General features: G+C 36.5%; 1 protein-coding gene across 2 annotated transcripts in view; it reads right to left on the reverse strand.

Annotated features, from left to right (window-relative positions):
- Positions 1-23,605, reverse strand: part of NEGR1 (neuronal growth regulator 1) — an 836,437-nt gene that overhangs the window by 295,567 nt on the left and 517,265 nt on the right. For both annotated transcript variants that reach the window (XM_053655407.1, XM_053655406.1), the window contains one exon: positions 2,655-2,786. In XM_053655407.1, the coding sequence (XP_053511382.1) occupies positions 2,655-2,786 (132 nt within the window). The remainder of the gene's footprint in view (positions 1-2,654; positions 2,787-23,605) is intronic.

A 23,605-nucleotide genomic window follows, 5' to 3' on the forward strand; every position in this document is an offset into this window, starting at 1 on the left:
CTTAAAAAAAAAACTTTCCCTTGATTTCCTTTTTGTTTCCCTTTTTAAGTTAAAGTTGATTAACGAAGTCTTCTGCCCTACCCTACAAAAGCCACTGAAGCACACTTTTCTGCAGATGAAACATTTGCAGGCCTTTTCAAACTTCCCTGCTCCCATCCTGTGCTGGAGAACAATTCTCCCTGGGTCTCCTGTGTTTCTGCACGTCTGTGAGCAGAGACACAGACAGCTTGTGTTCCCGACTATCTTTTTAAGGATGTGTGTATGGCGAGCAGTCTTGGAAGACAGAAGTAGTGCTCCCTGCGGAGTAAAGGGCAGGTTTGTTTACAGCCCAGTATAACAAAGATAATTTCTCCCTCCGTGGTAAAGGGCAGGTCTGCTTGCTGCCATTATTTTTTAAAAAATCGAATTTTCTAAGCTCAGGGAGCCTCAGCTATGACACAAACCCACTGAGCATGTAGGTCTCACCCTGTAGGGACTGGAGCTTGGGGCCCTGCTGCCGGAACATGACTGGGCGCTGGCTACTTCTGTTGCCGTGAGTCCTGCCTGGCCCTTTGCCTCTGTCTCCCACCAGCACATGTGAAACAGGCAGATCTTTCAAAGTTCTTGGTATGATTTTTCTCTAGTTTCTGTCCTGTTGGATATGTCTAAGGATTCTCTTCTCCACCCTCGTCCCCAAATGGTGACTCATTGGTTGGTCATTTAAATCTTTCAATTCAGTTTCTCTCCAAATGTCTGCCTCCTTAGTGTGAAGTCTCCACTAGTCCAGGAAAAAGTAAAATCAGGTTAAGTAATGTGACAATCAACTAAAGTCAGAGGAATAAGAAAGGGTAAGGAAGAAAGTGTGGATACAAAAGGAAGTCTGGATTGTACGGGGAGTAGGGGCCCATGGGAATCCTTACAGCAGTTGGATTTTCCATTTCCTCCCACTGGAGACGTCAGTCCTGGGTCTGGGATTCAGCGTGGGCTGCATTGCTGGTCTGGGCGCCTTTCTAATTTGACAGCTAGGCTTTACCTTTCCACTTCTTTGTGCTCACTGCTAAAACATCACTTCCTTAGTAGTTCTATGTCTTATCTTCCTTCTCACAACTTTGACAATAAAATCAGTGAACTCATACATGGTTAGTGATAAAATAACCATATTCTCTACTTTCTTTTGTTACCTCTAATTTCAGACAGTTCAGGAGGATGAGTAATAGCCCTGTGCAATAGGAGTCCTGAGACTCAACAGCTACTTATTATAAATGCAGATTACCAGTCCATATACTCCAAGGATTTTGATTCAGTAGGGTTCATGTGCTACACATAATTTTTTAATTTTTAATGAGCTTCTTGGGTGAACCTGAAGTTTGTCTGCAGACTTTATGAGTATCCTGCCTCTTGATCTTGAATTAGGTGCATTTGCTCAGTCTGAAAGAGATAGTTCAACCCCAAATGTGTAGGTTAGTCACAGGCAAATCTCAGTTGATGGCAGAGGTTTGCCCTGGAAGACTCAACTTCAAAGGATATTTAGATAGTTATCTTTGGCCCATGAAACTGAAAGATTCATATTAATATACAAAAACTGATTTGTTTTAGAATTTTGGAATATAGTTGGGACAATTTCTTCTGATCTATAGAGTGATACTATGTATGTATTATTATAAATGGAATAAAAAATCAAAAGCTATAGCTTATAAACACTTGGTAAAATACTATTACCCCAAAAGTACTTTATTTGAATAAGTTAAAGAATGTAAAAACTTTGAGAGAAAGACTATTGGGGACATTTTTGAAAAGTAAAGACCATTGCAGTCGTGGCTATTGAAATCATAAGATACAAAACAGGAAGTTAATGAAAAAATGTCTTGCATCAGTGTTTTGGATGCATTGAGGGAAAGGGTGCAACATGATGATATTCATAGTTCTGCAGATCTCTTACTGTTCTGACTTCCTACTAATTGCGTTTAATGAGAAAATTTATTTTGATCGGTATTTTTCAAACTAAATATATTTAAATAACCTAAGTAATAAGAATAGTACTGTGTGTTGTTTCTTTAAAGTGCAAACCAATGCAGCTCATTTCTACCAGGTTTGATTAGAGTTTCACACTTATACTGAGACAAAACACACTACAAGTGCAACCTATGAGAATGAAGGAAACACCCAGTGTCTGTGATGCTTTGGAAATGAGGACATCACAGTTCAGAGTGCGTGAGACTAGGATGATATCGGAGACACTTCCATCTGCACATGAAACTGAATTATGATGGGATATTTGAAATAATTGATGTTACGTAAAAGAACCTGACCAACATTTTAACATACGGTATTTTTTCAGACTGTAAGACGCACCCCCCCAAATTTGGGAGGAATAATGGTTGCTAATGCTGCTGCTGAGTTCTGTTTACATTTACATTGGCAAAACATTATGTTATTTATGTTAGTAAATATTTTACCACATTTTTTTGCTTCAAAATTTTTTCTTCCTATTTTCCTCCTCTAAAGCCTAGGTGTGTCTTATGGTCCGAAAAATACAGTAAATACATTTTCATAGTAAATAGGTGATCTTTATCAATAGGCAACCTCTTAAAAACAGCAACATAAATTTCAGACAGCATTTTTAGGTGGTTTATTTTTTCTCTGAGATTATTCTGATAAAAGGTGACGGGACTTACAGTTTACGACAACTTTTACTTTCTTCACATCTGGGAACGACACATCATTTTCTGCACTGCACTCGTATTCTCCAGCTTGGTCCCTGGTAATTCCATAAATGTCCAAATACTGTCCGTTTTCAAAAGGTTTTGCTACAACAACAACAAAAAATACAGCATGTAATTGCCTGAAGCTTCATACAAGTAAAACAACAATTTTATGTCTTCCCAATAGATATTGCTGACAAAACAATTCCAAATGAAACTGGGGAATTATTAGAACCTTTGTTCTCCTATGTTCGAGGAAAAGTCAGAGAAAAAAGCAGAAGCTGAACAAGAGATACTATAAAACTGTTGCCCCCAAATAGGATATACATGTGTTCTTTTTAATTGATTGTGGTCTCCTCACCTTGTCACACATCAAATAGAGCTCTGCACATCTCTGTAATTGAGTTCAACAACCTTCTAGCAGTGCAGATGAGAGTCACGAATATCACCTGGTACATATTGACTTTTACACACTGTGTGCTAGCAACTTGACACTTAACCTAACTAAATGTTGCTTTTCTTTTGGGGAAATCTCATACTAATTCTCAAGATTTCAAGCTAGATGAATTGGTAAGAGGATAGAGATAGAATAAACTATTGTGATGTTTCAGTTTCCAAAATTATTAACTGTTCCAAGAGAGGTACACTTTATGTACTATATATTACCCACACAATAAACCTAAAAAATCTTTTCAGCTCTCAAACTAAAAGTTATCATAAAATACACAAAATTATCTTTATTTTTGATATTTCAGGGGAAACATACTGTTTGACTAAAAATGGCAGTAGGTTACAAATGTAAAGACATAATCGCAAGTGAAAAAATATCCCCAAATGAGTTTGATATGGGGGAAAAGTGTCCTTTTGCAATAATGGAATTTGTATTTACTTGAAAGCAGAGAATCATGGCAAAGGAAGAATGGACCTGTGTGAAGGTCCAGGAGGTGGGAAGGTCCAGGTTTCAGAAGGCGGGACGCATCTCCCTGCCCTGCACAAATCTTTAAAACTCCCATTTCAGAGTGTACCAGAGAGAATTAAAAAATGAAACAATGATACCATGAAATGTTCTATTTTCCAAGTCAATCTTATTTTTGTTTTTATCTTACACTGTCACCAAAACTATTATAATAGAGCATAACTTATAAAGTAGCAATAAAGCTTAAATTCATATAAACAAAAATTTCAGTTATAGTAATTCAAATCTCAATTTAATTTTTTTGTTGACTTAAGTTTAAAGAAAAATGCCTGTGGGCTCTGTTACCTGTATCTGAATAAATTGCTGCTCTGTCTGCCTTCCACATAATTATGACTTTGCTAGTTACAACCAGGAGTGTTAAAAATGTACATGATGAAATCCTTTCTCACTTTTTTTTTCTGGCTAATCACAACTTGTGGATAGGGGAGAGTTACACTTCTCAAGTGGTGGTTGGTTGATTAAGCTATTTCGGGTATAAGAAATTAACTTTAAAAAGCAGCAGTTGTCTTCAATGTCCATATTCTTAAAATCTGATTTTATAATCATTTTCTTAGATAAACTCAGTGTCCTTATCTGACTCCAATATACAAAGAAAAGATTGATTTTTCTCTTGATCTCTTCTATTTCTCTTATTTTCATCCTTATAATTAATGAAGATAATCTTGTCCTAAATGTGTCTATATAAACTACTAAAATGTAGGGAGGACAGAATCCCTATTCACATTCTAGAATTTTTAAACATAACTTGAATTATAAAGTAAGGGCACTATTAAGTGGAAATATACTGTATCAGTATTCCAATTAACTAACCTAGCTGAGTAGTTCAAAATGAAGCCAATCACAAGTTAAAATGTAAAATGTATACTACTGTGAAACTTTATAAAATCAAAGTTGTTATGGCTTAACTTACATTTAATATTAAAATGTTACTTGAATTTTCCTACTTTTGTGTACTGAAATAATTTTAAAAATTGTGTCCCCCTAAATGCATTTAAATAAAAAGCATGCATTATACATGTTTGAACAATCAACTATTATCTAATTCTTAATGAATCATTAAATACAGTGTGTTTGAGTTTATGTGTTACCGTCTTTGTTGTTTAAACATATGAACAGTTGTAGACATATGAACAGTTGTTCTTAAAATATTGAAGGATAGGAAGAAGCACATTAGATGTTAATGTCTGCCAGGAACCAAAGTATAATGACAAGAGAGAAACTGCTTCCTTTTCTCTTAAAGGGCTAAATGGCAGACTTCAAAAAATTGGGAGCAACTACAATAAGCTGTGTAACAAAAAACATCAACAACATCAGAACCTCTTCATGAGCTGACTACAGAGAGCACCATTTATATCTACTGAATATGTTTATTCCTGGGGTTCACTACACAATCATACAATACTTCAGGGCCCTTCTCAACTCCACCGTAGAACAATGTTCCTCTTTCCAGCTACCAGAATGAGCTGTGTTTATGCATTTCATAACTCAATAGCTGCAGAACCAGTGAATGAATGGTCTTGCCAACACTATCAGTGATATAATACTAATATAAAAGCACTTAGGAAAAACACCCTGGCTGGTGTGGCTCAGTGGATCGAGCACTGGCCTGTGAATCAAAGGGTCACTGGTTCAACTCCCAGTCAGGACATATGCCTGGGTTGTGGGCCAGGTCCCCAGTGGGGGGCACACAAGGGGCAATCACGTGTTGATGTTTCTCTCTCTTCCTCTCTAAAAATAAATAAATACAAATCTTTAAAAAACACTTAGGAAAGGAAGCATAAATTCATAGCTAAGTTCATTTTCCCCACTGAGTCCCTAGTACTTTAAGCCACTCTGTTGCATTCACCATGCATCAGCTGTCCCAAACACGTGCTCTAAGTATTCTCTTGTTTTCACACAGATAGCTCTGTAGCCATCCTGAACTCATCCTTGTTCTCTTTTCAGTCTGATCTCACCAGGTTTTTAAACTCTGAGATTCGCTAGTTGTCCACAGTCGGCTCGCTGCCTCTGTTTTTGTTGTCCTCTGTTTCCCTCGTAGTAATTCTTCACCTCGGTTTTGGAACCAAGGAAACCAATCCTCTCTAATCCTTGGCTGGGTTGCCCTATTTTCCTATCACTCCCTCACCAGGGGAGAGGATTAGAGCATAGCACATTAAAATGCAAAAGACATTTCAGTTTATGCAATATAACCCAGCTAAATCTCCCCGACTGGAGGGGAAAGGCCAAGGCTGAAGGCATATCGGGAGCAAAAGACATGAGGACCATCACCAAGGCTGAGCTTTTACAATGTTTAGGAGAACGTCTGCTACTGCAGGCTGCTCCTCATACATCTGGATGAAAAATGAAAACATTGTGAACTTTGTGCAACACATTTATCTTCCAGGGTACCGATATAAATGCGTGCTGATGAGATATAAACACATCATGACACGGCTGTCCTCTCCTGGTCACGGATGCTACCATTCTCTGTGAGCACAGCAGCTACTCCTGTTTCATCCGTCTCCATGTCCTCTGCTCTAGTGTATGTCTGGAACATCATACTCTTGGTAAATATTTATTAAATAAATAAGTAAGTGTATTTATATATGAATTAATAAAGTCCTGTGAAGATAGAGCACAAAATCAAAACACTTAGATTCAAAGAAGCTACTACTTCTCTTTAAGAGTTGTGAAGAGGCAAAAAAATTATAAAAGAATTGTCATCTTTGCTGACATCCTGAAGTAATAGGTGATGGCAGTGGTGGCAGCAGACTACGGTTTTCATAGATCCTTTCTAAGATCACAAAGACTAAGAAACTTTCAATATAATTTGAAGGGAAAAAAGGATAAGTACTCCCTATATTCTAAACAATGGCTTCCTTTTCTGTTTAGTCTCTTCCAGACAAAGGTACACTTTTCTTAAAGAAAGAAGAACTGAAGACATACCATAGGCTTTCAATAATGCCACTATTAACACCATCTTCAAAGAGAAAGCTGAAAAAATAGGATGTAGCCATGCTTTCTATACTTTCATGAGATTTATAAGAACCTGGCCAGAAAGGTTTATGCGGTGGCCACTAAACTGATATCTAGATTTGGCTTCATGGTTGATCAGACATATGAACCGTACTTTGTGTTGCATATAAAAATTGTTAGCAACAACACCAAACTTCTATAAAGTACTAATACATTTCAGAAAAAATGACAAAATAAATCTTGCTTTTATTATTTTCTCAACTAATATTTCTCTCACGTTCCTGGCCATTTTCTTTCATTGTTTTTGTCTTATGACTTCTTTTTTTCTCACTGAGGACACTATTTCAGTGCATCCTGCTTATTCATTAGCATTTTATTCCTATTTGTATGTTGATACCTCCATGATTGATGTACTTAGTCCATATTTATATCTTGAAACTTAAACACATATTTAACTGGACATCTCCATGCGGAAGACTCCCAGACATCTCAAAGTTGTCAACTTGCAAGTACCTTGCAACTCCCAAAAATGCAAGTACCTTCCCTGCCTCATCTGCAGCTCCGCCTGTGTTCCAAGACTCCGAGTGCTTTCATCATCACCCAGGTGCTCAAGCCAGAAACCTTAGTACTATCTCTGACAATACATTTTATCTCAGTGTATCCACCATTAGTCACTGTGCCTTGTCAATTTTGTCTCCCCAGTCATTCTCAAACCTCTTCTAGGATCCCCTGTGTCTCACTTGCTGATCTCTGAGTTCATGTATTCAGATGACGTGACAATGGTTGCATAGTGATTTACAGAGTCATTTCATTAATTTTCCAAAACCCTTGCTCAAAAAGAGTTGCCCATTTCTTAAGGTTTCACTGCAGTGTACTTCATTAAGGTCTCATAGCCATTTATTACTAGATAGTACTCTGCAAGTTACCTTTCAAAATATCCTTGGAATGGCATATTTACATTCACGATTGTAATTATTTCCTGTCAGCTTACTGTGCACCAGCATATTTAGTTTCCTACAAGTATCTCCTTTATGGACTGTATCAAAATAAGTAGTTAAGGATGTGGGTTCTAGAACGTCTATCTGGCTTCAAATCCCATCTCTGCCATATATATGTATATTTAGCTATATGACTTTATACCAGGAGTTTAACATTTGCTTTACTCATCTACTATGTGTGAGGATAATAGAACCTGCCTCATATGGATGTTGTGAGGATTAAGTGGGTTAATGCAAATAAAGCATTACTATGATGTGACTTAGAACACATTACAGAAATTAAAAAATACATTAGCTGTTATTACAATGCACAGGTTCAGTCATGCCAAGAAGGTCAATTTAGATAAATATTCTTTCCATGTTGAGGTTAATATATTTGACAATTAGTGCTTCTGTCTTAACATAATATTCATATGGAACCAGGAGTGAAAATAAGGGAGTTGCTCACAAAGCATAAATAGAAGTTACCAGTTCAGTTCTCATACCACTGTAGGAGATCAGTACACACATCTGCCATGTAGACCTGTCAATGGAATTGACACTTGATCTCATGTTGGGTCACTTTCTCTCCAATAAATTCCCAAGGACAATTTAACCTTCTTGATTCACTTCTCTTCTCTTGTAAAATGTTTATATGTGTGAGCACACAAATATGTATATGCACACATGCATACATGTACACACATATATACACGTACACATGTGTTTTACCTATATATATGTAAAACTATTCTCAAATAGTCTCTGATCTAAATACAGATTCAAAGATGGCTGTCAACTTTGAGCTTCTCAAGGGAATTGTCAAATTCCTATTCTCAAATAGGAATTGTCAGCCCAGTGAGACAGTATTCTTTTGGACTTCTTTATGTAGCTGATATTTACCTTTCATTAATTCCCTATTGTGTGTAAGATATCACGCTAAATGCTTTTATTATGAATACCTCAGTTAAACTTAAGTAAACAAATGAGGTAGATTTCATTATATATAATGAGACTTCTAGTGTTTAAAGAAGTTACATTTCTTGCCAATGAACTATTGACAGATATGATACTCAGAATTAATTCCAAAATTTACATGCCTCACCTGTATACCACTGAAATATTGTATTAGAACTCTTTTTTGTAAATGGTTGTATTAAACACATTTAATTTTTGTAAAAACTACAGTAGGTTCTGTGTAACCCTTGCTCTTAGAACTATAAAGCACTGTGTAGACATTAAGTTAATCTCTGAAAGATGTTATTGGTTCTTATATTATAGTTTTCTATGGCTGTTATGAAAAATTGCCACACACTGACTGGCTTAAAATCATACACATTTATTATGTAGGTCAGAAGTCCAGCACAGGTCTATAGTAACTAGAATGATGGGTCTCCCATAGATACCCATGTCCTAATCAGTGGGGTCTGCAATTCTATTAGCTTATATGGCAAAGAAGACTGCAGATGTGATTAGTGGTAAGTGCCTTGAATATACTGAAAGGCAATTGAATATACTGAAAGGTCCAATCTATCACACAGGTCCTTAAGGGAAGAATAGGAAGGAAAAAGAGTGGGTCAGAGAGATAGGACATGACAAGTCACTACAGCTGACTTTGAACATGGAGAAAGGGAGGCACGAGCCAAGGGAAACTGTGGCTTGTAAATACTGGAAATGACCCTCAATTCAGCTGACAGCAAGTAATTGGTTCTCCTCAAGAACTTAAAAAGGAACACAGCCTGTCAACACTTATCTTTCAATCTAGTGAGGCCAGTGCTGGACTTTTGACCCACATAAATGTAAAATAATAAATTTGTGCTGTTTTAGTCCCTGACCCTGTGGTAATTGTTACAGCAACAACACAAAACTAACACAGGGTCTCATGAACTAAAATAAAAGTGTTAGTAGTACCAAGTTCCTTTTGGAAGCTATGTTTTCTCATTTAGGTTGTTGGGAGAATTCATATTCTTGCTGTTGTAGTACAAGGATCCCCATTTCCTTGGTGGAGGGTTGTTTTCAGCTTCTAGAGGCCACCCTCATTCCTTGGGTCGTTACCCTTTTCCTCCATCTTCCAAAACAGCAGATGGTTGGTCAAATCTCTCTCCTACTTTGAATCTCTGGGGCCTCTTCTCCATTCTCATCTCTGTGAACCACTCTTCTGCTTTTCTTTTCTACTTCTAAGGACTCATGTGTTAAATTGAGTCCAACTGCCTGATTCAAGATCTCTATCTAATTATATCTGCAAATTCTTCTTACCATGTCAAGTAACATGGTCACGGGTTCAATGGGACATGAACATCTTCGTGGGTTATTATTCTGCCTATAACTGTTCTTCATTATATTTGGCAGTTATACTTGCATATACAAATTGTCATTTGTCTATAAATTTAAAAGACAGTAGAAAAAAAGCAAGTGGTCTAAATTATAAAGTTGCTAAGTTCATTAATACCTCTGAAAATATGAGTGAAGTTAGGCAATAGAAGTCTAGTAAGACATTCCTTTGGAAGCAAATGACTTTCATGAGAATGTAGCACATTCTCAAGTTGAACATATAATAAAATTCTGGGAAGTTTTGCTAGCACACAGATATAGTAGGGTTTGAAGGAGCAGTAAGAGGAGGGTGTATGGTCAGATGAAATTATGAAAATTATCTATGAAATGACTGAAACAGAGGTTTCAGAAGCAAACAAAAGTAATCAGTGATTTAAAAGCTCAAGGTTTTTATTCGTTTTGTTATAATTTATCACAGTACACAAGATAGTGCTGAAGGAAAGTTCTCAAATTGGCTCACAAAGAATGCCTGCATTCTATCTTTCTATTCAACAGATATCAATTATGCGAGGATCTCTGACCAGTGAACAAGTCTGTTTCCACTTCAAAAAGCTTACATATTATTGGGGAAACAAAAGTATAAGAAGTCAATGTTTGATGAAGTGTAATAATTTTTATATTTGTGGTAAATGTAGGATGCTATGCCATTATATTTCAAGAAAATTTCTAAAAGTTTGGTTAGGTCAGAGAGCATTGATTTAGCAAGAATGGGTAGAGGTAAAGCTGAAGTTTTAAGCAGAGATCAATGCCTAGAAGGCTTTGTATGCTCTCAGTGAATTTTGTTTGAAGTTTAACTTGAGGAATAACAACAGTACCATAAGTAAAAGGGTATGACCAATTTTAATATTTTAAGATGTTATGTTTTTAAAAGGTGACTATGTAATTTTGCTTCTAGTTACATTTAGGAACAAAGACCAGAGTTACCTTTTTTTGCTATAAACCTCTAGAGAAATGGATAAATTATATGAAAGTAGTCTTTTTAGACATTGGATAAGAGGTGGCAGGTGGCTATGACCCGTTTACACAAAAATCCGTCTGTAAATGTCTGTATACGCTTTATTGAGAAGAACTAACACTAGAAACATTCAAATGTCATTTAATCACTGCATGAGTAGTGACAAATTATAGTACATCCATATTATGAAATAACGTTGACCAATAAAATTATACATATAGGCATAACACAAGTGAATCTCAAATACATTTTACTAAATGAAAGAAAGTAGCCCAAAGGGCTACTTATATGGCATTCTGGAAAGAGTGAAACTACAGAGGTAAAGAAGGGATCCGTTTGGGGCCCAGGGCTGGTGAGGGAAGGCTGGCTGACTGCGAAAGGGCGGTGTGAGGAAGTTTCTTTGCGTGATGAAACTGTTCTGTACATCGAATGTGGTAGTGGCCGCATGAGGATGTGTTTGTAAAAATCCATAGACCTTTACACTGCAAACAGGGATTATTTACTTCATAGAAATGTAAAGACAAAACATATTTGTATATTACTACACAGCCACCAAAATGGCCAAAATTTAAAAGATTTATAATACCAAATGTAAGAGAGAAGATAGAGCACTCAACACAGCTCTCTCCTACAGAAGCACAACCCTTTTCCGATCCTTTCAGCTCTATAGAGAAGAAGTTTAGTAGGGGTATTCTAAATGGTTCTTGGTCAATCACATTTTAGCAGTTCCATGGAGGTGATGTGAATTACAAGGCAGTTTTCTGTGTGTTGCCTTAGGGTTTCAGCTGGAGGCTCCACTTTGGTTTCCTATTACATGTATTAGCTTTGTGAGCCAGGGTTCTCTGTGAATCATGCACACTGTGCTCCGGGGCCTGGCCAGACAGTAGAACTTTGACTGCTCTGGTTTTAAAGTACTATCACAAGTCCATGTAGAGGAATGGAATTTATGTAGAATTTCATGAAGAAAATGTGTTTATTTCTTCAGCTATTTATTTTTTTTAAATTTCAGAATAATCCAGAAAATTGTACCCTTTCACTATCATATTTTGATTTATATTAAAATGTTCTATACTGAGCTTTCATTGAGGGGCATAATTAAGAAAGGCCCCATGGAATTTTTTATTATATTCTTATCACAAAAGTTATTGAGGTCCAATTGCTGTAATCAGTGTGTCTACTTACAATGGACCCAAGGGAGAAATTCTTTGTGCATCTTAGGACCAGGACAGGTTCTACTTCTGACATGTTAATTTGCTTTGCTAAGTATGACCCATGATCTTATAAATTGTTTCTCTTTTTTCTAGGCCAGTAGAAAATTTAAAACCAATATAAAGAAAAATATACTTTTGATGTTTCTATACCTAATGGTGTTTTGAACATCACTAAGTAATGTGTGGATAGTTGAGGACATCACAAATAAGAATATAAGGCAAAGATATTTGGAAAAGAGCTATATAGTGGGAATGGAGCAGAAGTGTGTTAAAATCAAATAAATTAGATGATTTTCTATTGGTTATTACAACGGAGACTTTGGATCATATTTTGTTCATCAGCAGAAATAGTTGCTGAGCAGACAGAAAAGAAGCATGGTGTCTAATATGAGGGAGATGCCCACAGTGGAATTTATTTATTAAAAATTGTGTGCCCCAGCAATTCCACTGCTAGGATTATATCCTAAGAATCCTAAAACACCAATCTCAAAGAACCTATGCACCACAATGTTCACAGCAGCACAATTTACAATAGTGAAGAGCTGGAAGCAACCTAGGTGCCTGTCAGTAAATGAATGGATCAAAAAATTGTGGTACATATACACAATGGAATTCTATGCAGCAGAGAGAAAGAAGGAGCTCCTACCCTTTGCAACAACATGGATGGAACTGGAAAGCATTATGCTGAGTGAAATAAGCCAAGGGTTGAAAGACAAATACCATATGATCTCACCTTTAACATGAAGCTAAACAATAAAAACAAACAAACAAGCAAAATAAAAACAAAGACACTGAAATAGAGAACAGGGGGACAGGGACCAGAGGGGGGGATTGGGGGGGAGGGAGAAGGGGTTTGGAGGAGCAAGTGTAGAGGACACAGGGACAGTAGCTATGTGGGGTGGAAATGGGAGGGAGGTGGGGAACACGGGGCGGGGTGGGCTGGGGTGGGAGAAATAGAACTGTACTTGAAAAATAATTTAAAAAATTGTGTATTTATTCTTACATGTTTAAACTTCAGTCATCTACAAATCACTCTCCTTTTTATGCAAAACACCTTTTGAGACTTTTTTCCACTGCTCCAAACAGTGTTTGAACTCGTCGATTTTTGATGCCTTTTAGTGTTTCTGCCATTCTCTGTTTCGACTCTTCCACATGGGCAAAATGTTTCCCTTAGAGGAAGTTTTTCATCCAGGGAAAAAAAAATAGTCGCTTGGGGAGAGACGTGATGAACAGGGAGGGTAGAGCAATGTAGTCTTGCCGTTTTGGGCCCCAAACTGCTGAACACAGAGCATAGTGTGAGCAGGTGTGCTGGTAAATCACCATCGTGAAATGTGTGACTGCACTGAAAGAGTGTTCAAGAAAACTTCACTGGAGCTGAACACAGCCTTTCCCAACACCAGCTGCTACAGCGATACGGATGGACTCCTAGAATGCTCACCTAGTGGGGGAAGCCTGTACTACAAGAAGTCTGCCCTTCAGATGATAATTCAGGGTTTTTTTGGGTCGCTCTTTGTAGAAATCCTATATGATGCTGACACCACCTTGAGATGATCAAATAACACTCATGTAACTAACCATGATAAGGCTTCCGAAAGTCATTTAGCATGCTGAGGGAGTAGAAAAATACAAACGGTTAACTTAAAGTGTGTGCATATGAATGCCTTTATAAAAATAAGAAAAAGAGATTAATTTATAACAATAATAGAGAAAATAAAATTAGAAATATGGGCTTCAGCCTCGATTCATTGGGTTGCATGTGATTTGTGGTAACATTTTAAATCTCTTTCAGGATCAGTTTTCTCATATTAACAAAGAAAACAATAGCAATATTGTAGGACTGTTAGGAGTGTTGACTGTGAGAATATACATAGAGCCATATATAAAATCCCAATAAAATTAAAGTAAAAATTTGTATTGATGAAAATGCATTAATAAAAATATAATCGAAACTATGACATGCTGTTTACTGCTTATAGTATTTATAATTAAGAGGTAAGAACTGTATTGTGAGATCTCATAACACAATTTGATTTTGTTAACTAAAGCCTAGAGAGCTAGGGGAGCAGATTAATAGTTTAATGTTGAAGAAACAACACACATGCCTATTCCTATCAGGTAGGGATCATGTTCACTCAATATTACACTAACAGATTCTTTGGGGGATTTTTGTGGCTGTTTTCTGGTCTCTCTACATTTGGCAGCCTGAGACTCATTTTCTCTAGGAAATTAGTGACTTAATCTGTAATGGCAAGTTTAGTTATTTAGATAACACATTGTACATTATACTGGGGAAGAACTTCCCCCTCCCCAACCCTCCCTACTCTGCCCCTAACACGCACACATCTTGTTCAAGAGGGATAAATTATGAAAAGCAAGTCCCTGCAGAGAGAGGAACCGGCTGTTACTGTTTATCTGCTTGTTTGCAGCTAAGTTCTGTTCAGACCAGGTTGAATCCATTACTAGCAGAGTAATATTTACTGTCTCTCTGAATGAAGCCATATGTTATGGGTCTGCACTATGTGAAACCTCTATTATGTTCTATTTGAAAGTATTGTAACTTATCTGAGTGCACTAGTCTGCATTTGCTCCAGTCTAATAAAACTATCTCTCCAAGTAACAGTAGTTTCAGTGATAGGAGGTTCAACTGGGTATCAGAAAATATTATTTATACTTCCACTGTGCCTATAGCTCACTTGATGGCTTTATATGTCTCTTGCCATATTTGTTTCTTATTTTTGCATATGCAAAATGGAAACTGTTTTGTTCTCAGTGTTATTTTTGTTGATTGAATCCCAGTCACAGATGCCTGCCTTCAAGGTCATGGGACATAGCCCAGTGCCGTGTAGAGCTCATCTTAATCATGTGCCATAACTCTCTTATGTGTCTATACAATTTTCATAAGTTTCATCAAGGTCAAAGCTTTATATACAAATATTTTAAAGCTACACTTAATATCTAATAGTACTTTGGTTCAAGAAACAGATATAATTCTTCAATAAGTGCTTTTCCACTAACATTGCTGAATGTTATGTGCCGAATTGGGCAATTCCTAAAATTCATATGTGGTAGTTGTAACCTCTGGTATTACAGAATGTGATCATATTTTCAGATAAGGTCTTTAAAGTGGGTTGTTAATTAAGTTAAACTGAGGTCATCGGAGTCTTAACTGGTATGACTGGTATCCTTACAAAAAGAGACACAAACTTGCAGAAAGGAAAGGCTATGTGAAAACACAGGGAAAGAATGTTGATCTACAAGTCAAGGACAGAGGCTTGGAACGTATCCATTTCTCATGGCCTGCAGAGGGATCCGACTTGTCAACATCTTGATCTTGAACTTTTGGCCTCTAGGGCTGTGAGAATATATATTTCTATTGTTTAAGCCACCCAGTCAGGTACATTGTTATGGTAGTCCTAGTAAACTGCTGTATTTTTTGGACTAGAAGATGCATTATGTCCCCCCCAAATTTGAGAGGACTAATGGTTGTTAATACTGCTGTTGAGTTCTGTTTGCATTTACATTGGTGAAATTATGTTATTTACATTATTAAATATTTTGCCACATTTTTTGCTTCAAAAATTTTTTTCCTATTTTCTTCCTCTAAAACCTAGGTGCGTCTTATGGTCTGAAAATTTGGGTAATACAGTGTCACATGAAGGCAGTAAAGGTAAATCCTCTCTTTTAGGACATATTTCTTCAATTTCAAACACCTGAAATTTAATATATTGCCTCATTATCTGTTGATTTGGTATTCTATGTTATTGAAAGAACAATAGAATGAAGCAAGAATGAATTTACAAAGTAAAGAGTTGCCTAGCCTTTCCAGAGTTTCACTGTTAATGCGCCTGATCCACCCCATCCCCATATACTCAGTGTATCATGACCTCTTTTTGGTGGAACTGGAAGTGATATAAAAATGGGGCCAACACAACTGTTATAATCATCTTCTGGTGACCTCATGCCAACAGTAATAGAAAAATCTTCCATTACCACGACATTCTCAGATATCTCAAATGTTTCTGGACAGACTAGATAGATCCCACTATTTCTGAAACGTCAAGAGCAAAGTGAGGGAGAAACTTTAGAGTACTTTGAATAAAAAATAATCAAGTTTACAAAATATAATTTCATGAAATCACAAAGAAGCATGTATCCCGAATGACAGCTGTCTTTCATATAGTGCCCATTCACTGAGAAAAAGGAAGCTGACATGAAAAGGCAGTTGTGATAAAAGCACAAAGTTGGACACAATCATGCTTTTTTTGGTGATTTTTGGTATTACTTTATGATTATAAGAGGAAATAAAATGGCAACGATATTGAAAAAAACAGACGAATACAGAGATGATAGAGATTCAACAGCAATTAAATTTTTAAATGAATAAAGCGGGTTTTTCCATTTTACAGTTTTGTGACAATAAATGAAGAATTATATTGTGATATAAAATAGATGATAGGAATATGCTGGTTCAATAAAAATGATACAATCTATTGACTCTATCAATGCCAACTCTATGCAACAGCAGGGAAAGACAAAATCTTTTGAAGCCATAATTGTCCTTCTTGATGTAGCTGAATCAGAAGCAGTGTACAAATAATCCACACGTACGCATGGCTGATTTGACATAATGTGCATCAGAAGCTTTGCCAGCTATCAAGTATCTCCAAGGGTGGCTTTTCTTGTGTCTAAAATTCCTGTCATCATGAATTATTCTTTTAGATAAAGGCACTTTCCCTAAGAAACTCTCACTGAACATGTAAATGCATCATATAAAAAATAAAATATATAAACCCACTGGTACCTACTGAAGTCCTAGTCCCACCACTCTGTGAGCTACAGTGACTTACTGGATCTTTTTTCAACAACCACGACTTCTCTCTTTCGTAAATTTGTCATACCAAAGTGGCTACTAAGAAGAAAAAAAATTGGACAAAAGAGTAGAGCTAAATTTTTTTCATGGGGTTTTAGAGAAATACTTAGATGACCCCTGAACTTCCAGTTTCATCATAATCTACCCAAATGTGAGCACCATTATTCACATTTATTCATATTCACCATTATTCATATTCCCTTGGGGCATATTTCTTAGCCACTCTGGATCTGGGATGATCCTTTTAAACCAGGCTCTGTGCACCTCCCTCACAGGGGTTGTTATGCACATATCGAAGATAATGTATGAAAAGTGCCTGGAATTAATAGGTTCTTGGTAAATATTAACTACCGCTTCTTCTGTATTATTTCCCTGCAGGAAATCAACAGTTAAAACTATTACTTTTACTTGGAACAAGGAGGGCAATGGTTATTTCTCCAGAGAAAACATCAGCTAGCACTGCAATATCTTTTCAAATATAACAGGTGGAAGCGAGTCAGATTAGATAAGTGTTAATTTATTTATAGGAAGGCAGATAGAAAATCAGAGATGCAATGAGTTTGCACATTTAAACACAAATCATTGACCCTGCCAGAGATTTAGGCAAGTCAATTTATTTCACAAGCTATGAAAAGAACATCACTCAAAAATGGTGTGAGTTTGGCAATCTTCCTTCCCAGAAGATTTCTGTATTCACACCACTTTCTTCAAACTTGTTGAGAGTTGATTCCCCTGTCCTTTCATTGCAAATCACACTGTGGGAAAACATTTCTTTAGCTGATGATGGTGGTCAGAAATGTTCAACAAATATTTATAAATAAATATATATCACTTTTAAAGAAAATGTGTGTGGCATTCAGTCATTTGGTAAATAATACTGACAAAATATTCTGTACCAGTGATTACTTTAAGAGCTGGGAATATAAGGAGATACAACACACCTAATGTCCTTGTTCCCATTGGACTTTCAGTCTGTCAAGGAATAAAAAAATGAATGGAAAAAGGTGAACACAAAAAGGAATATCAGGTAATTATACAGGGTGAGCAGGCAATTAAAATAGAGCAAGTTTTCTGAAATTCGGCAGTACTGATACTTTAGCCACATGATTTGTGTGTGGGTGCTGTTCTGCACACTAGGCAATGTTGAGCATCTCCCTTAGCCCCTACCCAGTAGGTGCTGGTGTAGTCACCCCCCTCTCAAAGCTTTTCCCACACATTTTCACATGTCTCTTGAGGAGCCATGTTGGTGTCTCCAGTTGAGAACCATTGAAGCCATGTGATATGAAGAAGAGTGACTGCCTAGTCCCTGGATGAGCAGGATTTGATGATCACAAAAGGCTTCTATAGTTGAGTCCCTAGTGTCATGGAAGAGCCATCATGTAAAAACTTGGGAGAGAATGAGACTCCAAGGCAGGGGCAAGAGTGGCAAGTGTGAGGGACAGAAAGAAGACCAGTAAGAGGAAGAGAAATGTGACAGGAGATGAAGAATACAACTAAGTTCCTATATGATTTCCCACCAGGTAAGAGATTTTTGTTTTATTCTAAGTGTAATGAGATGCTACTGAGACTTTTCATCAATGAATTAATATTACCTAGCTTATGTTTTGAAATAATCACTCTGGGTTCTGCCTAGAGAATGAACTGAAGAGGTAAAAGTAGAAGATGGAAGACTGATTTTAGGGCAGTAAGTGTAGAAACAGAAAGATGGTGATGGTCTCAATGATCTACAACTATATGTTCACTCACAGGAAGTATAATTGGCATTGGTACATTGCATATGTTTCCTTCTTCTTGAACCCTGCTCTGTGCATAGGCTGCTTCCTCTCTTTCCTGTCCACAGAAATACAATATGTATACCTACATCACCCAAACAATAGACCATTGATTATTTCATTAATTCATCTATACATTTATTTAATAAATTGATTTATTTACTGAATAAAATTGAGCTGCATTAATAGGTGTCAGGGGAAAAATATAATTTCTGTCATTAGAAGTGAACTTTTCACTGAGCGTTTTGTTTCATATAATAATATGTCATGATTACAATTTTTGATTTTTACAGTCAGAATAATCTATTAGATTTTTTTCTCTTTTTTGTCTGTATGACATCAAGGAAAAATGGTAATAAATAAATGGTCATTAAAGTTAGATATGTTTTGTTTTGTTCAAGCCCTTTTAACATTCCTTGAATTATTTAATTATCTATAAAACACAAAACCTATATATTTTCCCATGTTTTTTATGGATTAGAAGAAAATATTTTTGCCATTTAATGCATATTTTGATTTTCTTTTAACAGTTTCATTCAGATAATACTGTTATACAATAACATGTACCTATTTAAATACAACATTATATTTTATCACATGGATACAACCACTAAACCACAGGTAGCAAACGTAAGGCCCATGGGCCAAATCTGGCCCTCCACCTTGTTGCTACCCAGCAGAGGTGCCAGCTCCTTGCCCCTAGTTAAGTAGTAGTTACATTTATACAGTCCTAAAATTACATTAGGCCCTTTGAAGGCAACCATGAGGCTGATGTGGCCCCCCGGTGAAAATGAGATTGACACCCCTACAACTAAACTGTCGCCACAGACAATATAATGAACACATCCATCACTCTCCAGAGTTGCCTCATCCTTCCTTCCTGCTCTGCCCTACATAGCCACATCCAGGCAACTCTGCTGCTCCTCTCATTATACATTAGTTTGTATTTCCTAGTGTTTTTATATAATTAGAATAATACTCTTGCTTACATAGTTTCTGACATAAAATCTGTTGTCATTCCTACATTTATTCCTCTATATTGTGTCCACTTTCTCTGGCTGCTCTTAAGATTGTTCCTAATTTTCACTGCTTTTTTGCCTATTAGATTATGATGTGCCTTGTTGTAGGGTTTTTTCCCCCTTTCATCTATCTTGGGCTTGGATTTCATTGAACATCTTTCATCTCAGTGTGGCATATAGAAAGATATTTGGTCTTTGTCCCAAGTTCTTGGCCCAGAGTTTCTAAAACACTTGGTATTTTTGGAGTGATAAGAAAAATAGAAATGGCTTTTGTTCTAATGAAGTGCCTTTGATGGGCCCTTGAATCTCCGCAGGACACAAGTTGGTCACCAGAAAGTCTAAACACAGATAAGAGTTTGGAACTTTCAGACTCTCCCCACCCAGCCTCAAAGGAGGAAATAGAGGCCAAAGGTTGAGTTAATCACTAGTGACCAATGATTTAATCAACCATGCCTGTATAATGAAACTTTCATTAAAACAACCTAAATGATGGGGTTCAGAGAGCTTCTGGGTCAGTGAATGCATCCACATGCTGGGAGGGTCATGCTTTGCAACTCTTTGTGGACAGAAGCTCTTGTGTTCAGGAACCTTTGGAATTTACCACACATCTCTCTTCATCTGGCTATTTATTTGTACCTTATATAATAAGCCAGTATACATAAGTAAAGTTTTTTAAAGAATTTTATGAACTGTTCAGGAAAATTATTGAACCTGAGGGAACCACAGGAATCCTCCATTTACAGCATGTCATTCAGAAGTACTGGTGGCCTCAAACTTGTGATTGGAATCTACAGTGAGGGGTAGTCTTGTGAGCCTGAGCCCTTATATTGTGGATATGATGCTAATTTCAGGTAAATAAAACTTCAGGTAGATAATCTCAGAATTGATTTGAATATTTGGGCATTTAGTCATAGCATTGGAGAAGTTGTGTTGGAAAAGATGCCACTCATTTGGTATCGGGAGGAAAGAATTCTCATTAGATTTATAGTTTTCACCCAATTCGGAAAACATTACATCATAAGGCCCTCAATCTCTTAAAATTATCCCTCTCTTTGATTATTTGGAATCCCCAGTTACATAAAAATTAAGCTGTTTGAAGCTGCTTACTGATCTTACATTTACTTAAAATTATTTTATTTGTTTGATCTTGTATCGTTTCTGTGGCTATATATTAAAGTTTATTAGTATTTCCTTGTGAAATCTAATTCATCTTGAATTGCATCCAGTGAATTTTTCACATCATACACTGTAGTTTTCATCTTTAAAATTTTATTTAGGGTCTTTCAGAAAGAAAGAAAGATAGAAAGATAGATAGATAAATAGACATAGATATTCCATGTCTCTACTTTTCATATATATATATATATATATATATATATATATATAGAGAGAGAGAGAGAGAGAGAGAGAGAGAGAGATATTAACATGAAAACTGTTCTATATAGAGATATGAAACTATTTTATTTTATTTTATTTTAATTGTTGTTCAAGTAAAGTTTTCTCTCTTTTACCCTCATCCCAGCCCACCCCCCCCAGTGCTCCCTACCTCCCTTCCATTTCCACCCCCCTTAGTTTTTGTCCATGTGTCCTTTATACTTGTTTCTGCAAACCCTTCCACTTTTCCCCCCAAATTCACTCCCCTCTCCCCTCTGGTCACTGTCAGCCTGTTCTCAATTTCAGTGTCCTTGGTTATATTTTTAATACCTCATCTATTAATTCTAACACCTATGTCTGTTTGGAATCAGTTTTTATAATTTTGTGAAATTAATAATTTTAGTATGGGTCATAGTTTTCTGCTTATTTTTTATTGAATAGTATACATTGCCAATTTTATTCGATTGATCATTGGATACTTTAGTATTCCTATAGATGTTCTTGAGCTTAGCTCTTGGGTGCATTTAAGTTACTCTAAAACAATTGAATCTTTCTCAGTCTTGCTTTTACTCTTTTCAAGGTGGGACCAGCATAGTACTCAACCTAGGACTAATTATTTCCCACTATTCTGGACACTGTTACTTTCAACTGCTTCTCCAATCTGCAGTTTCTTCACACATATGTGCTAAATGTGCCAATAGTCAAGCCAAGACACTGCAGGTCTCCAGGATGCTTGTCCTCTTTCTTCTCCCTCTCTCTGTCCCTCTCCCTCTTCTCCCTCCCTCCCTTTCTTTCCACCTTTTTACTTTATGAGCCTCTGTCTAGTGCGGTCTTACCACATGTTGTTTTCTCTGGACTCAAGCTTCATCTTCCTATCTCACTGAGTGGGCGAGGCTCTGCTTCACTTTCCCTTCTTTGGACCATAGCCCGGTTACTCTCTGAAAGCAGTAAGCTGGGGCAACTTTACATCTTTCCTTCTTTATTTTCTGTCTCTGAGAATTCATCCTTCTTCTTTACTCCATGTCCATTATCTTCTCAGCAATTTGTTCATATACTTTGTTAATTTTTTAGTGTGCAGTCAGGGAGAGTAAATCTGGTCTCTATTACTTCTTGGTTGAACAATGAAAGTCAAAATGTTTTCAAAATATATGGCCCACAAAAAGATCTCAACAATAATACTAAAACTTAATATACTTGGTATTGTAGGTGTATAAAAACTTGTATAGGTCCTTTATGTACATGGTATTTTCTTTCCATGACCCTCTTCCCACCACTTATTCATTGGGAAGTTTTATGGTTGTATTGCACTCACTTTGATACTTGTTTGAGTATAGCCTCGGGATTTAAATCTCATGCATGCTGATGAAGGTTAAGAAAATGGGTTAACTACCTTATCCTCAGTTAATTATGGGGTCCTTTCTAGTTTTCTATGTGATCTATTATTAGGAGGATGTAGTTGCATCACAAGTGAGGGGAACTTTAAGATGAGTCATTTTCTATTTTAAATAACTGTATCTTCAAATAAAAAAAAAACTGTTCAAGATACAATGTTAGCTTTTTGCTTTAGCAAATTTATTTCCAGCATCTACTTAGAAAATCTCTGTAGACAGGGCTTTTGTTGTTATTGTTATTATTCTCCTTGAGAATACTCTGAGAGATCTAAATCTGCCTTCCTTTTCTCCTTTTTTCTTCTTTGATACACTTCTTTATACATCTTGGATTGTGGCACAATTCCTAGTATTTATTCTGAAGCTCGATCAGGACAATATCCTATGTCAAATGAGGTCAGTATCACTGCTGCTCCTCAGTGATGGAAGAATCGACTTTATCTGCTCCACATCTCTTTCCTTCCATATCTGTCTTTGTGTGTGTCACAAGTTGGCTGGAGAAAAAAACACTAATGAATATGCTATCATCAGGAAATGAGCTGAAGAACTGATCAAAGATAGCTTCTTGCTACAGATGCCTGTAAAAGATGTTGAATGACAAATTGCTGCTCTTGTGAGTTATTGGAGTTAGTGTTTAGAAAACTTTAAAAAAACGTACACAATCCTTATTTGAGGTACAACTGTTACTGTCAAGTATTAGCTAGAATCTTTTTTGTTTATGAAATACAAACTGGATGGGGCCTTCATACTTTTGCAATTACAATAAAGTTTGAATGTTTACCACATCAAGTAATGGAGTAGAAGAAAAAGAAAAGTTGTGAGAAATTTTTCTGATTTTGCTATTTAGAGTATCACATGATCACTGCATTAGTCATGATTCTTTTCTTTTGTAATGACAAGAATTCAGTTTAAGCTAGTTAAACAGAGCAAAGAGTGAATTGTCTCAGGTAATTGAAGAGTCCAAAGTTAAAGTTAGTTGATTGCACTCAAACATTTCTCTTCAGAATTCCCAAGATCTACCTTTCTTGGTAATGCTTCCTTTTCTGTTATCTTTATTCTCAGTTAGGTTTTCTCTGTATGACAGGACAGATAGATC

The sequence above is a fragment of the Artibeus jamaicensis genome, unplaced genomic scaffold (assembly GCF_021234435.1).
Source record: "Artibeus jamaicensis isolate MK-2021 breed Jamaican fruit bat unplaced genomic scaffold, CSHL_Jam_final scaffold_1019, whole genome shotgun sequence".
Lineage (NCBI taxonomy): Eukaryota > Metazoa > Chordata > Mammalia > Chiroptera > Phyllostomidae > Artibeus > Artibeus jamaicensis.